The sequence below is a fragment of the Abramis brama genome (assembly GCF_963993115.1).
Source record: "Abramis brama genome assembly, chromosome: 1".
Classification (NCBI taxonomy): Eukaryota; Metazoa; Chordata; class Actinopteri; order Cypriniformes; family Leuciscidae; genus Abramis; species Abramis brama.
In genome coordinates, this window is record NC_139963.1 from 31270852 (window position 1) to 31286232 (window position 15381).

General features: G+C 36.4%; 1 protein-coding gene across 3 annotated transcripts in view; it reads right to left on the reverse strand.

Annotated features, from left to right (window-relative positions):
• cacna1aa (calcium channel, voltage-dependent, P/Q type, alpha 1A subunit, a) overlaps window positions 1–15381 on the reverse strand; it is a 116326-nt gene that overhangs the window by 63845 nt on the left and 37100 nt on the right. For all 3 annotated transcript variants that reach the window (XM_084117455.1, XM_084117454.1, XM_084117453.1), the window contains exons 4-13: window positions 13930–14021; window positions 11665–11817; window positions 11357–11544; window positions 5356–5459; window positions 3833–3948; window positions 3542–3598; window positions 3033–3107; window positions 2390–2596; window positions 1639–1751; window positions 792–904 (exon numbers count right to left, since the gene is read on the reverse strand). In XM_084117455.1, coding sequence (XP_083973581.1) covers window positions 792–904; window positions 1639–1751; window positions 2390–2596; window positions 3033–3107; window positions 3542–3598; window positions 3833–3948; window positions 5356–5459; window positions 11357–11544; window positions 11665–11817; window positions 13930–14021 — 1218 coding nt within the window. The remainder of the gene's footprint in view (window positions 1–791; window positions 905–1638; window positions 1752–2389; window positions 2597–3032; window positions 3108–3541; window positions 3599–3832; window positions 3949–5355; window positions 5460–11356; window positions 11545–11664; window positions 11818–13929; window positions 14022–15381) is intronic.

A 15381-nucleotide genomic window follows, 5' to 3' on the forward strand; every position in this document is an offset into this window, starting at 1 on the left:
CAGTTATCATTTTCACGTCCTGCGCCACGTTGTTTAAATAGCAAATGCATTTTGCGCCCATTTGTGCGCCCATGGGTGTGCTGGTCTGAATACAAGGTGTGTTCTGGGGCATTGTTGGAGCGTTGCTATTTTGAGGCAACAGAAATAGACTGCACCAATGACCAACTGAAACCTGGTCTAAAGTCAATGGCGCAATATTTCTTTTGTTATTTAATGAGCACGTTAGTATTGTGCGCCTATAGGCAGGTCCACAACGCGCATACACTCTTCTTATTAAATACACAGGGATGCACAGCAGCACAAAAACATGCCAAATATTTAAAATAAAAGGATTACAATGTAAAAGATTATTATTGTGTACATAAAGATATGCTGGAATCCGGCTTGTCCCGTAGATGGTCTGCTTGCGCACTTTTACCTCGCGCACAAGCAGTTCCGTTCCACTAACAAATTCCGTCATGTAAATAGCGAATCTGCCATGGGCGAGCGCAACTGGCATTTAAAGGGAATGGGGAATGGGAGATGAGACTCTGATTGGTTTAACGCACGTAAATCCAAAACACACCCATTACTCATTATGAGAATAGGGACAACCATTTTTCCCGTCGTTAAACTTGCAAAAGTGGATTCGAACACGCCCTAAGTGAACTTGCGCTGTGCGCTTTAGACCATGCGCTTAGATCGTTAAAATAGAGCCCTCTGTCCTTGAGACAGCTTGAAGGGTAAATAGGAAACTCGACAAAGAGAGGGACGGAGAGACAGACATAGGACTCGAGACGTGAGAGACTCACTTGGTCACTTTGAAGATCCTCAGTAACCTGAGAGCTCGTAACACACTGATTCCAAACGAGGTTCCTGGCTGGATCATAGCCCAGAGCACCTCGAAAATGCTGCCACAAATGACCTGTCCCACACACACACACACACACACACACACACACACACACACACACACACACACACACACACACACACACACACACACACACACACACACACACACACACACACACACACACAAATACACACAAATACACACACATTAATAAAATACACACATTTACAGCTCATTCAATAACATTAAGCCACAAAACAAAACCCACTGAACCATGCTAAAACACTATCACATATTTACTTTTATTTTCTTATTCAGTGTTTTTTTTTTTTGTAGTAAAAAAAATAATAATCTTGAATTAAGTTTTAACATCTTAATATCTTGAAAAACAAAAATGCATACTGATGGAAATGATCTAGTAGCTCAATCTGGTGCAAAGCATCTTTTCTCTTGTGATATTTTTTGGTATCATTTTTTTCATGTCCATGTCAAATTTAAATAAACAAATAAATAAACTTAATTCAACATATTCTTGTACTATTTTACAATTTTGCTTGAAAATCATCAGTCTTCAACACTAAAATACTGATTAAGAAACCAATTTATTTTACAGCGCAGTGACAGTGAATTATGAATTATAACTAAATTTAGTTATATTTCAGTAAACTAATTTCAGTAACTATATCAACATCAAGACCTGAGAGTGGAATGATTCGAAAGCTGGTATAATGCTTTTGGTTTCCTCCAAAAATGTTCTGACTTACTAAAAGAAGAAAATAGAACAAAAGACAAGAGAAACTCACGATGCAGTCAAAACAGTTGAAGGAGGAGTGAAAATAAGGTCTAGTCCCCAGCCCATACATCTTAATACACATCTCTGCCATAAAGATCCCCAGGAAGATGAACTCAGCAAAGTCTGGATTGAGGAGAGAGACGAAAACAGACGGAGAGTGTTTGCAAAGGACAAAGATATGAATAAAAGAAAGAATACCACAGGAATAACCAAGGCTTTTAGTGACCCAAAATGCAGACAATTTAAAAATGTATCATGCATTATATGAGTTTTTTTTAATTGAGCACACACATTTTGTCAGCAAAAAAGAGAAGTTGTTGTTTTTGGTTTCAAATTATAAAAACGTATTGATATACTGCTCAAAACTACGATTAGGACACTTTATAGTAGTCAAACTAGAAGAACATGTCAATTATTAATGTGATGAAATTGGCATTCAGACATTAAGTGTCCAAAATGTAATACTTTTGGGGTCCATAATACTTTCTAACAACTATTGAATAAACTCAGATAAAAGAAGAGAAACAGAGTAACATCTTTAGAAAATAGAACATAAAGGAAAATAAAGAAAAGGAAAAGGAATTTTCTCTTCCTTTATCTACAGACAATGAAAGAAACTTCACAGATTTGAAACTGCTGACAAGCACATCTGCACAGATTATACAGCCACAGATTTTCCCCACACAATATGCAGAGAAAATACAGAAAAGTTAGCAGATTCTGTGTTACAGATTAGTGAATGGACAAGTGAACAGAATTACAGAGGAAATCGGAGAGCAGGTCAGGCTGGTCATAGTGCACGGCAGCCACACACAGTGTGTTGAGTCCCACCAGACATAGCACAGTCCAGTAGAATGTTTGCGTCTTCACTATGTGCCTAATGAAGAATCTCAGTCGACGCTCCTTTTTATGGAAGGAAGATCCCTCCAGCTTCGAGCTCTTCAGACTGCCCCGTGCAAATGGAGAACCTGACGGACCATAAAGAAACAGAGAAGCCAAGCGGCAGGGAAACAGAACACGATAAAATTCAATAAAAATCTAATGGAAAAAACAAAAACACGTATGATTTCTAAAAGGAAAAAACGAAACAAAAAAAAAACAGCAACAACAAAAAAGCAGATACTATACTAATTCTGAAATTCAGGTTAATTTATCAAATCAGCTTTTCACTCAAATTGTTATGCTAATAATATATTTTGTAATTAAAAATAATATGTAATACTACTATGGTACTAATGACATATATTTCAAAACTCTATATTGTTTGTCTTTCAAAGAATACCAAACATTAGCATGTATTTTTATTTTAGTATTTTTATGGTAATATCCCATTGATCACCTCTTGAGCCTACTACAGTCTACATTATATAAATGTATAAGTGCATGTTTAACTCTCAAGCACACCTATATCTCCATCTCCATCCTCTGCATCGAGCAGCTCTGTTTTACTCTTCTTAATTGTGGGCCTCCTCTTTGAACCTGTGTAACAGACCATAATCACTCATTTCTAATTGATCATACTCACAGCATACACACAGATTCAGACAGCCTAAAATACTCAATGGCACAGAATTATAGAATTACAGAATTAAACAAAGAAGAAAAGAAGAGACAACTATAGTAGGAAGTTTAGTGTGTCTGTTATATGGATCATAGACAAATATGAAGTTGAGAAATCACATCTCTGCTGTGAGCTACAGATGGACGGTCCATGTAAATGTTCTCATGTACACTGCATTAACTGTGCTTATGGACATGAAGTATACAATTTCACCCCCTCAGCAAAGACAACATGCTATTGATATCTCTCTTCCTTTACAATGGGAAATCAACACCTTGTCCCAGTGAGGGAGCAAAGAGAGGAAGAGAGGGGGGTGAAAAGGAAGGAAGGATAGAGGAGTTCATGTAAATACCGTCAAAGGGCATCCGGTCATCTGGGTCATTGTCCTCGTCAGCCAGAATCACCTCTTCTGTACACAGTTTAAAAAAAAAGAAAAAAAGATTCAAATCAGACCACTGCAAAAGTACTCAAATTTCTATTGAGTAAAAGATGCCTGATGAAACATTTTGTATGTTAACAGCACGTTCCAAGACTGAGATGTACACGTGTAAAGACATCCGTATCAAAAGAGACAAGCTGCTATCTGCATTCTTGGCTTTAGCTTCTCTCTGGAGTATTTAATGGCTATTTCTATGGCATTTACCTGCTTTGCAGATCCACTCCAGATATCCGTTCAGCTCTCTCTCTATCTGCTGCTGACGCTTCAGCTTAAGAAACTCGCTCCTGTTCTCCACACGCTCCCTTTCTTTTGCAAACTCTCTGTATCACATACACACATGCATGCAAAAAAATGCTCATCAACAGATGTACACAAAATGCACATATACACTAGTGACTAATCAATTCCAGATAAACTGGAAATTTTTTAGACATTTTGAGATGGATCACTGGATAACTGCCTTCTTGCCTTGGTTGCTTAACTATGGAGGCCTACACATGACAAATATAATGATCAGGAATTAAGAACTTGTTCCCATGACTTAATTAATGCCCTCATTTTAGTTAAAATGTGGCCATGTTGTACTAATTTGTGGCCACAATTTAACTAAATAAAAAAATGAGGGAATAAATGAATAAATCGTGGGAACAAATTCTCCGTAATTAACATCTTTAGACATAATTTTAAGCATTTTAAGCTTGTGATGTCCTTCTGTTGTTTTTAAATATTTTTGAGTGAACATCATCTATAGGTACAATTAAACTGTATTATACCATGGTCGTTCTGAATACTTGTTTCTGATTGGCTGGAAGGTGATCAATAAAACCGTTTAATGCACAGGAAGTTCCAAGTCAGTTTAATCAGTGTTCTATATTAGTGCACTGTTTTCATTGAAGCACACACACACACACACACACACACACACACATGGAGAGACACACAGAAACATTCAGGACCACAGAAACTTGTTATCAATGCTGCCCCGCGACGTTTAGTAATAACACAGCTTCGCTACATTAAATTTCTCAGCAGCAACGAGGGGGTAACATTGCTATTTTTAAGTAATTCAACTCACAGCTTCGTTGTTAATAGAGAGAGAGTCGCTGAACAGACACAGGTACACATCTCTCTCTCTCTCTCTCTCTCTCTCTCTCTCTCTCTCTCGATAATTAATTTAAATAAATGCTATAATTCATTCATTCAAATAAATGTATTCTTATTCACTACTTTATCACTGTGTCTGATTCAAATCGGGTAGAACGCTAGATCTAACGAACTGTAACTGATGAAAATAACTGTAAATTTTATCCTTCCGGTCAAATATTGCACTGCAAACATCAATAACAGCTTTAAGTTGTCAATGATGGCAAATGACCATGGTATAAGCAGGATAATCCATGACTAGCTGAGCATTAGCTTTTTGCCGCCATGTTGTGCATTAAAATCATTTAATGCACAGCTAGCTGCTCACTTGAACAATGCTTGCTGTAACACTAAAATCTGGGATTCAAAATGTAATTTAAACCATAGAATAAACTTGAATTTTTGAATAATGAATTTAACACAAAATATCCACACACTGCATATTTTCATATACAATCCACACAAATATCATAAACACTGAAATTTATTAGCAAATTAGACAATGCACCAAAAGTGTAGACATGAAAAAAAACGATACAGCTGATTTTGAGAAGAGCTCACACTCCCTGGGAGAGGTTTCTTACCCTGACAACACACCCAGCACAAGATTGAGCATGAAGAAAGAGCCGATGATGATGAGGGGGATGAAGTACATCCAGTTCCATGCACTCCCTGAAGCATCATTGCTCTGTAACGGCATAAAACAGCCCAGTCAGTACAATGAAGCACACATTCAAAAATGTTTCTCTCTCCAGCTGAGAGTACAGTTTGCTCATCTGGTTTTCTTTGCATTTGCCTTCCCAAGACTCTCAACAGCTCTCTTCCAATGGTGTCAATTAGGAAGACATATGATTGTTAATAGAATTTTTTTTTTTTTTTTTTTGGGAGAGGGCAAGTTGAAATCTGACCGTGCTTACTGCTTACAGAGGATGAGAACATCTATGACAGTACCGTGTCAGATCCTAGGACACCACGTACCATGCGATGTGCAACCTGAGAGTGGCAACCATCTGGCTGGGGCTGCTTCATCTGTGGTACACACAGCTGAGTGCTCGGCACCGCTGCACCCTGCCACTGCAGAGAGGAACAAATGGGCAGCCATCTTGTATGGCATTGCTCCACTGACTGCCTCTAGGGAAGGAACCAAGGCTACAAAAGCCAAGATTTAAACAGCCCACAAGTACTACTTTAGGAAAAACGCAGATGATGTCACAATGTCTGCACAATTTGGTTTTGGAGCATTTCAAGAGCACACTTTTTGTTTTAAAGGGATAGTTCACCCAAAAATGAAAATGGTGTCATCATTCACCTAGTCTCGCCAGACCTTTAGACTAACGGCAGAAGGTTAGAAGTCATAGAAGTAGGCTATATGACTTTGTATTTATAGTCTTCTAAAGCCTACAATAGCTGTTTATGAGGGACAGACTAAAATATTAGTTTTAAGGTCACCATTTGCTTTCATTAAATGGAAAAAAAAGCAGCTGGGGCATTCTGCTAAATATCTCCCTTAGCACTCCAAAAAAAAAAAGAAAAAAAGAGAGAAATAAGTCAGGAGTTTGGAATGGGATGAGTAAATAAAGTAAACTACAGTAGTTATTCCTTTAAAGATATTTTAAAATAGCTCATTCATTAACCAGCTGATAGTGCTGAGATCTTCATATTTTATTTTCATTTACATTACATTGTTGCATTTAGCAGACACTTTTATCCAAAGCGACTTACAAAAGAGAAACAAAAGCAATTCGTTAAAAAATCTATATCTGTAATATACAATGCCATTTTGTCATAACTATGAACCATAGTCTTCCTCCCTTCCCCCTTTTCTGTCTCCCTTAATCTGCCCCACTACTTTTTCATCCGCTCCTCCATGTCTGAGAGCTCTGAAAGCCCCAGTATGTACTGCAGCTTTTTTGCAATTAAATTTTCATAGGTTTCTTTCTCAGCAGCTGTAAGAATAACTTCAGTTGAGCAGGGTGTGTTATATATAGAGCCCTGTTCACCAGAGAGAGGAGGGAAACAGGAGGAAGAAAAAAGCTGGGGCAAGTAGAAATAGGGGTTTAGAGGCGGCGAGACGCAGAGTAATGAAAAAAGAAAACAAGTATAAAAATACAGTAAGACCAAATAAGAGATGTTGACATCTTATTGGGCTGTGGAGAACTGCAAGCCTTAGTCATGTGGAATCACCACCCTCAGACTTATTTCTCATTGCCAAGATCATTTTTAAAATAAACCTTTAGTTCTTCAGGTAAATCTGCTGTTGATTTGTGGGAAGTATTGACGTGGCATTGAGATTAAACTGGTCCTTGATGTAACAACATTAGTATGTGGAAATCTTGAACATGGCATTGACATCACTGCCCTATTTTCTGTCGTAGAGGGCGGCAAAACTCACCTCACCGGAAACAGCTCTGTCTGTTCAGAGTGGACAGGCTGGCCACAAGTGATAAGACTATAAATGCACTGCACCGCCTCTGACTCTATAGGCAAGATTTTGCTTACTGTATGTCTGTGAGTGAAAGGTAACAGGGATGTGGATTAGGTGGGGCTATTCAGTCCCTAAGATTGGCTATTTTCTGATAATCTTGAAGTAGAAGAAATCAGTAATCCTCTACACTAAGGATTAATCAAAACCAAATTAATACAGGATGTCCAGGTGAAAAGATGAGGCCCTACAATTTCAAACCCATCTGAGACAAAAGTACAGTGATCATGCACCAAAAATATAGTATATATAGAACATACACACACACATATACACATATATATATATATATATATATATATATATATATATATATATATATATATATATATATATATATATATATATATATATATATATATATGTATATATCATGACAACTCTCTGAAGATTTTAGCATGGTAATGGAAATGACAATGTTAATGTATTTGGTCTTAGCGGAATAGATCTGCTACGCTGCTGCAGAGCAAGTACCGGAACTTATACATAGTACAAGTACTGCCAATACATATGCTGATATGCTGCAGTGCTTATGTAAATCATACTGTTGATGCACAAATAGCATATATCATATAGGTTCTATACAGGTGGAGGTGGGGAAGGTGGAGGGTTTCAGAGGAACTCTGAATATACACACACACACACACACACACACACACACACACACACATTTTATATATATATATATATATATATATATATATGAAAGTAAAATGAAAGTAAAGAGGGCAACCCCTCACGGATGACTGCCGCCACACATAATAAATCAATTATTATGACTTGCTCTGAAATTATTTTCCCAAGTAGATTAAGCGAATGCGTATGTTCCTGCAAATCTGCGTCAGATTAGTGACTGACTAAAGTCCAGTTTTGAGTGGAGCATAGGGCACACACCAACTGTGATTTTAGAGTTGCGGCTAATATTTGGCACTAATTCAAGTGTACCTGGTTTTGTAAAGACAAAAATGGAATTTCCGTTTAGGACAGCAAAATGTTGCTCGACCAACCTAAATAGGGTGAGACACCTTAATCGATCTGTTTAATGTAATGTTCCTCTAGTTAAGTGTACGTGGGAAACCATGGCATGACCAAACCAAAGCTACTATCAGAGAAGTAATATTGGTCGGCATATATCTGTTGTAGTGGCCATGACCTCTGTCTAAAGAAAATGTTACTTTAATTCAAGTGTATACTGACCATGGGGGGCTATACAAAAATATATTTGATTGTGTAAGCATGAATGCGACCATCCAAGATATTAGCCAATTACCTCTGTTTAGTGACCAAAACTGACGAGTTTGTGATCGTGAGACCCGCATTAAACGGCCGGCATGAGGACCTCAAAGCGACACAGCTTCCAAATGAACGGGTAAAATATAAAGTAAAGAGTTAAATAGAATAATCAAATGTGCTGCTAAACTATATGACCAATAACCAATTGGCATTCCAACCTAAATTCAAGGTTGTGATAAAATGGACTCTTATAAAAGTTTAATTGGAATTCAATTACTTTGCCACGCTGAAAAGACAGTAACATGCAGTAAACCTTCACCCGCTTATTGGAAACTGTCGTTGGATCGATTGGCCAGGCCTTACAAAATGCAACCAAATAATCTGTTAGTAATCGGATTGATGGATCAGTCGAACTGAAAAGCCCTAATGTAAACACCTTAATCGATCCGATGGAGCTCGATCCGAATGAAATTTCGATCGGATTGAAAGGGGTGGTTTTTTCCTTTTCTAATCCGATCGAGTGGACATGTAAACACTTGATCGGATTGAAAACCAAAACTGAAAGGACTGTGCATGTGCAATGGCATAGAAATAGCATAATGATGTATGACGCGCAGAAAGAGCTGTTCTTCCTGTCATATAAATGAGTGTCCCGTCAGTCATTCTAAAATTCTCCTTTCACTCAGCGTCTGTAAAGTGGAGCAGGACAACGTCCCACCAGTCCTTGTTCTTTTGGATTCTCATTGACAGGAGACTGGTTTTGGGCGCGGGGAGGGGCATTTACTGCGTGACAAATATAAGCAGCATGGCACAACGGTTCATATGTCATTGTCTCCAAATTATGACCAGAAATGGATAAATATTAAGTCTGCTGTTTAAAACAAATAAAGAACCAATGTAGGAGAATGGTTATTTTGCGCAAACAGTGGAAAACTCTGTATATTCGTTCAGTGTGTGCATGTCAAAAAAAATTCCGATTTGAAACTTGTGACATATACAGTAAATGCGCACATCAACCCGATCACATGTTTAGCGTTCATGTACACACTACATTCAGATTCATCAATCGGAATGAATTCAGTCTGATTGAAACAAAAGTTGTGCATGTAAACATAGCCAATGAAGACTGGAGTAATGATGCCGGAAATTCAGCTTTGACATCACAGGAATGAATCACATTTTAAAAAAATATATTAAAATAGAAAACAGTGGCCATGAAGTGTATAAAAAAAATCTTATTTTTTCAATCATATTTTTCAGTATTCATGTCATTTCAGTCATTGAAAAACATACCTTTATCCTTATTAAAAATGACATATTCCTAAAATAAGATTTTGATCACCTTTGATCAAATAAAAATAAATAATTGCTTCTTTCTAATCTTGGTCTGTTCTTTTAAGGGTCTATTTAAGCATACCCTTACGAAAAAGAAGTTTATTCAAATGTGCTATTGGTATACTTCTTTTAAACTAAAAATAAGAAAGTATAATTTCAGTCTACTTTTTATGTACTTCTCAGAAATATACTTTATGTACTTCTCAGAAATATACTTCAAATTCCACTTAAGTATACTTGACTTATACTGACAGAAAAGTCCAAGTATATTTGTCCTATACTTGTACTCAATCTTTTGATCGAGATATACTTAAAAGTATAATTAAGTATTCAAAGTATACTTGGCTTGTAGTTGTGTTAACTCTTTTGATCGAGTAGCCTATTAAATATACTTTTTAGTTTTTCATACACAGTCTTATGAAACTTACATTGTTTGAAAATATTGATATAAAACAGATATGTTTCTAATTCTGCGTATCTGAATTTTTGTGTAGGCTAGTCCACTAGTAGTGCACATAGGAATTTACTCTAATTCTACTTTTTCCCACCATTGACTGAATTTTCCAGCTATCCATGTTTTCACTGTTATAGGTAGGGGGCGCTATGACACATCTTCTAGTACAGAATCTCCGGATCAAAACACAGGAGAAGAAGAAGCTGAAACAAGTGATAGAAGATTGCTCACTCAAATGTAAAATAATGTGATCATCAAACATTAAACAGCGTGTAAATCAAAACTGCTTAATGTTTCCAAATGAAATGAAGTGTAACCCATGAAGAGAAAACGACTGTGAAGATTTGGGGTGTTGGACTCGATCTACTCCATCTGTGTTTTGACAAAAATGAGATTTTCTCATCTTTTTCGTTTAAAATGTTGCCTGTCTTTATGAAACTTACCAACATTCAAGTGTTGATAAAAAAGGATGCATGCATTTTAAAATGTTTTTAAAATTAAAGTACAGTTAAAGGTATTTTTCAAGTATAAAAAATAACTTTTGAACATAGTAGTATAGGCCTATTGCAAGTGCAAAAATAATATATAAATAGTAAACTATAAGTATAATGTTAAGTTCACTTAAAGAAAACTTGCAGTATAAAACTACTAAACTAGTAGTTTACTGAGAGTACACTTCAAAGTTGCTACAAGTATTAAAATAGTAAACTACTAGTATAGCCTACCCATAAGTTCACTTGCAGTACAAATGAGAAACGTAATTATGAACTAGTTGTGCACTTAAAGTTTGCTACTGTTACACTTATAGTGCACTTAAACATATACTTTTATATACTAAAAGTGGGCCAATTTAGTCCCAAGCGGTATTAAAATAGTACACTTACAAGTTTACTACTAGTACATATTGACATTAGTATACTTACTACATAATGTATACTTAAAAAATATACTTGAACATTACTTAAGTATACTTCATAAAATGAACTTGAAGTATACTTCTTTTTCGTAAGGGTAGGTCAAAAATCCAAAAATGAAACGAGGAAGCTCTGTGGCATTAGTCAAGTGCTGCAATGCGACTTACATAGTATAGCAGGTCAGTCCAGCCCTCCATGGTGATGCACTGGAAGACTGTGAGCACGGCAAACAGGATGTTGTCAAACTGGGTAATACCATAGTTAGGTCCAAGCCAGTACTTTTTACATACTGTTCCATTAGGACACTGCCGAGCGCCTGTTTCATTCCCGCAAGGAAACTCCTCTCGGATTTCATCTAACAGAAAGAATAGGGTGTAAGGTAGAGAAAAATGTGAATTCTTTCATAATTAATTAAATTGTGCTACTTGTGATTGTGACATTCCATGATCTCCAAAACTGGCACTAAGTGACCTACCAGTGACTTTGTCAAAGCACGTGGTATGAAATTTGCCCATATAGAACTCTAGACCAATGATGGCGAACATGAGAATGGCAAAGAAGAGCAGCAGACCGATCTGCAGCAGTGGGATCATGGCTTTCATAATGGATTTGAGAACAACCTGCAAGCCTAGAGGGAAGAGAACAAGCATATTGACATTGTCAGAGGTTTTAGTGTTTGTTTTTGCAGCATAAAATTGGATTACAAAACTTGAAAGCTTGTAATATGGCACAAAATGTATCATGTAAACTGTGCATCATCATACTTCAAATATACTAAATCAGCATATAAAAGCAATTCTTATGAACTGTATATTCAAGTCTTCTCAGATCATGAACGATGAATATAATGATATTTAACCAAGCCCTCAAATCACAGTTGCGGTTGCATTTTTAAACCGATCAAATTGGTCACGTGACATGCAAGAATTAATGCCATTTGTCTTCAGCAGGGTTTATGCAGGTTTTATGAAGATACATTTAAGACTTTTTAAGGCATTTTTAAGACCAATTAAAGAAAATTTAAGGAATTGATTGAAGGGAAAACAATATGTCAATATGTTCTTTAAATGTAAATGTCTAGGGAGAAACACAATGAGTTGGATTAACAACACTTCACAGTTTAAAAATACTACTTTCAACAGATATTGATTACTTTTTAATTAATTTTACAAAAAAAGCTTGACTTGTTCTGCTTCCACCCACTAGAATATGGAATATATTTTACTGTACTTTCTGATCACACTGCACAAAAGTGACATTCTTCCTCTGCGTTTTTGTCTTGTTTTCCAGTGCAAATATCTAAAGAATCTTAAATCAAGATGCATTTACTGAGATACAAAATGAAAAAATATGAAATCTTGTTTTCTGTAAAACTGATTATGAAGAAAGTTTATGATTAAAAAAAGAACAAATATCTGCCAATGTGCTCAGAAAAAAAATCAACTTAATTCAAGGGGAAGTTTGGTAACTCTTTGATAGATATAGTATGTTCTTGTCCTAAGCATAAACTCACTTAATTTTGTAAAATTTTTCAAGACTTCATTTGCATTTCAAATAATGTATCTAGATTTAAAGATTTTAGATATTTGTATTGGAAAACAGGACAAAAATAGTTAGGAGGATATCAAATTTTCTTTGCAATGCATGCAACATTTAATTCCATGACTATGAATATAAAACGTTCTTCTCTGATGTAAGACCTTTTTAAGGCCATAATTTGTGTCAGGGTGAATTAAGACTGAAGTCTTTTGTAAGACTCGCAGAGAGCCTGCTTTAGTGACTTCAAACCTAGTGCGATGCATTTTTGTTTTGTTCTTTTTGAAGCTTAGGAGTACAAATCACATCCACTTTCATTGTACAGAAAGCATATAATTAGGGATTCAATAATTTTACTGAATCTGAATTAAAAAAAAAAAGATATGTCAAGTCAATGTCATGTCAAGATATGTCTTTTGTCTAGTGTACAACACAAGATATGTGTTTATTGTTTGGTGTAGTACTCTTATGTCTATTGTATTGTTACATTTTGTTTGTAACTTCATTCTTGTTTGCAATAAAATAAATAAAATAAATACAAGCCACTTTTAAAGTAACACACAAAAATTGGACAGAAAATAGGCCTATATTAAAATAATATTAAATATCAATATATTAATATCAATATATTATTATATTATTCTGAATTCAGTACTATGAAACAATCAGATTTAACAGATTTATTTTTTGACTAATTATCAAAATAAAGTATAGACCTAGAAAGCTATTGTTATCAGAGCATGTGAGCAGATAGCAGTGAGCGGATCGGTGAAAAAAAGGGTAGCGTCATTTTACCAGCGTTACCCAGCACGGCTTTACCACACCATGGTACAGCACAGAAACAAGTCTACTACAGAGAAATTTAATCTCAGCACGTCTCAATCTCAGTTATTTGAGCGGACTTTGCTTTTCCGGTGAGTGTGAACGGTCCATGTGGAGCGTTCGCTTGGGCCGGAGAAAGCGCAGCGCACACATGGAGTGGAACACTGAGCAGTCGCTTCGAAGTTGTGCACCTTCGGAAGTGGAGCTGCTCGCAAGGTTACAAAACATGCTGCGCAAGAGTGGAACCTGAGCGTCGAACATGGAGGGACGGGGCGGCATATTTTTGGCTTATATTTTCGATAATTTTCGGCAGCCGAAATTTCGGTGCATCCCTACATATAATACATCAAATTGAATCAATTGGAACAAATATGTTACTCACTTGGAATCCCAGACACAAGTTTGAGAGGTCTCAACACTCGAACAGCACGCAGGGTCCTCAGGTCAAAGTCTGAGCCCACTGTTGACAGTATTCTGGAGAGAAATAACGTTACAGAATGAATTATAGAGGACCAAGACAACACAAAGTCAGTCACGAGGACTGACTTTTACTGACAGTTTAGATATTTTTTTGTTGTTGAGAAAAAACGTGGAGACAAAGGTGCATGAACAGAGCTCATGTATATCTATTTAAATTGAGATTAAGCTAATGCCCATTCTGAACAATGACAAAATTAAAATCATAAATGACTGTATTAAAGGTCCCGTATTATGCCCCTTTTCACAAGATGTAAAATAAGTCTCTGATGTCCCCAGATTGTGTATGTGAAGTTTTAGCTCAAAATACCCAACAGATCATTTTTTACAGCATGTTTAAATTGTAATTTTTTGGGGCTCAGAAAAACGCACTGTTTTAGTGTGTGCCCTTTAAATGCAAATAAGCTGCTGCTGGACGACCCAGGGGGCAGAGTTTCATGAGCTCGCGCTCAGTCTGTCAGGACAATAGGGGTTATGCGGAACGCCCAACGTTCGAACCGGAAAACAGGTATAAACATTTCCGGTTTGCATTACCGTACGCATCTGCAGCGGTTGGTGATCTCTGAGGTAACTTATTTTGCGCTTTTTTTAGAATACAATTATTATTTCTGTTTTAGTTAAAATGTCACGAATGCTTAAGTATCAGAATTTTTTTTTTTATAAAAAAATAAAATGCAGTCTTCATTTGTTTTAATCGTCTGCAAGCAAATATAAAAGGTTAAACTACTATGATAGCATACAAGTCTAAACTAACTTACTGATAGTTAGCTAACTCTACATCGGGTGCCATTAGCAAAAGCTACATAACTTACATACCTTCATAATCATGAATAAATGAGGAGGCATAAAAACTTTCTTTATCTAACGGAGTACTCGGGGCTCTGGAAGTCCGTTTGGCAATACGATGTAGGCTACATGTGAAATGAATAGAATGGGTAGCTCCTGTAAACACCGGCTATAAAAGGTCGCCATTCCTACGCTGTGTTTACCTCAGTAGCTGACGACCGGAAGTAGTTATATCTGTTTTGTAGAACCCGGAAGTATGTTGCGGATAACCCCTATTTCACCTCACGGAATGATGATAATATCACAAACTCTCAGTAACGGTGTTCATTTTGAGTCGGACAATAATGCCTACAGAGTCAGAGTGCTGTATAGAGATGGAACAGGTATAGTTTAGTAGTTTAATTACGGTTATAACGTATTTGTCATCTGCTTGTATGTATCCATTATTAATAGCCTACTGCTGTTTCGGACCAGGTCCGAATGATGATCAAACATATACTGATGAGTTTAATAAAGTTTATTGTACATCACACAAAAGATGAAGCGTCAGTTTTACTTCAGAAAATCACTG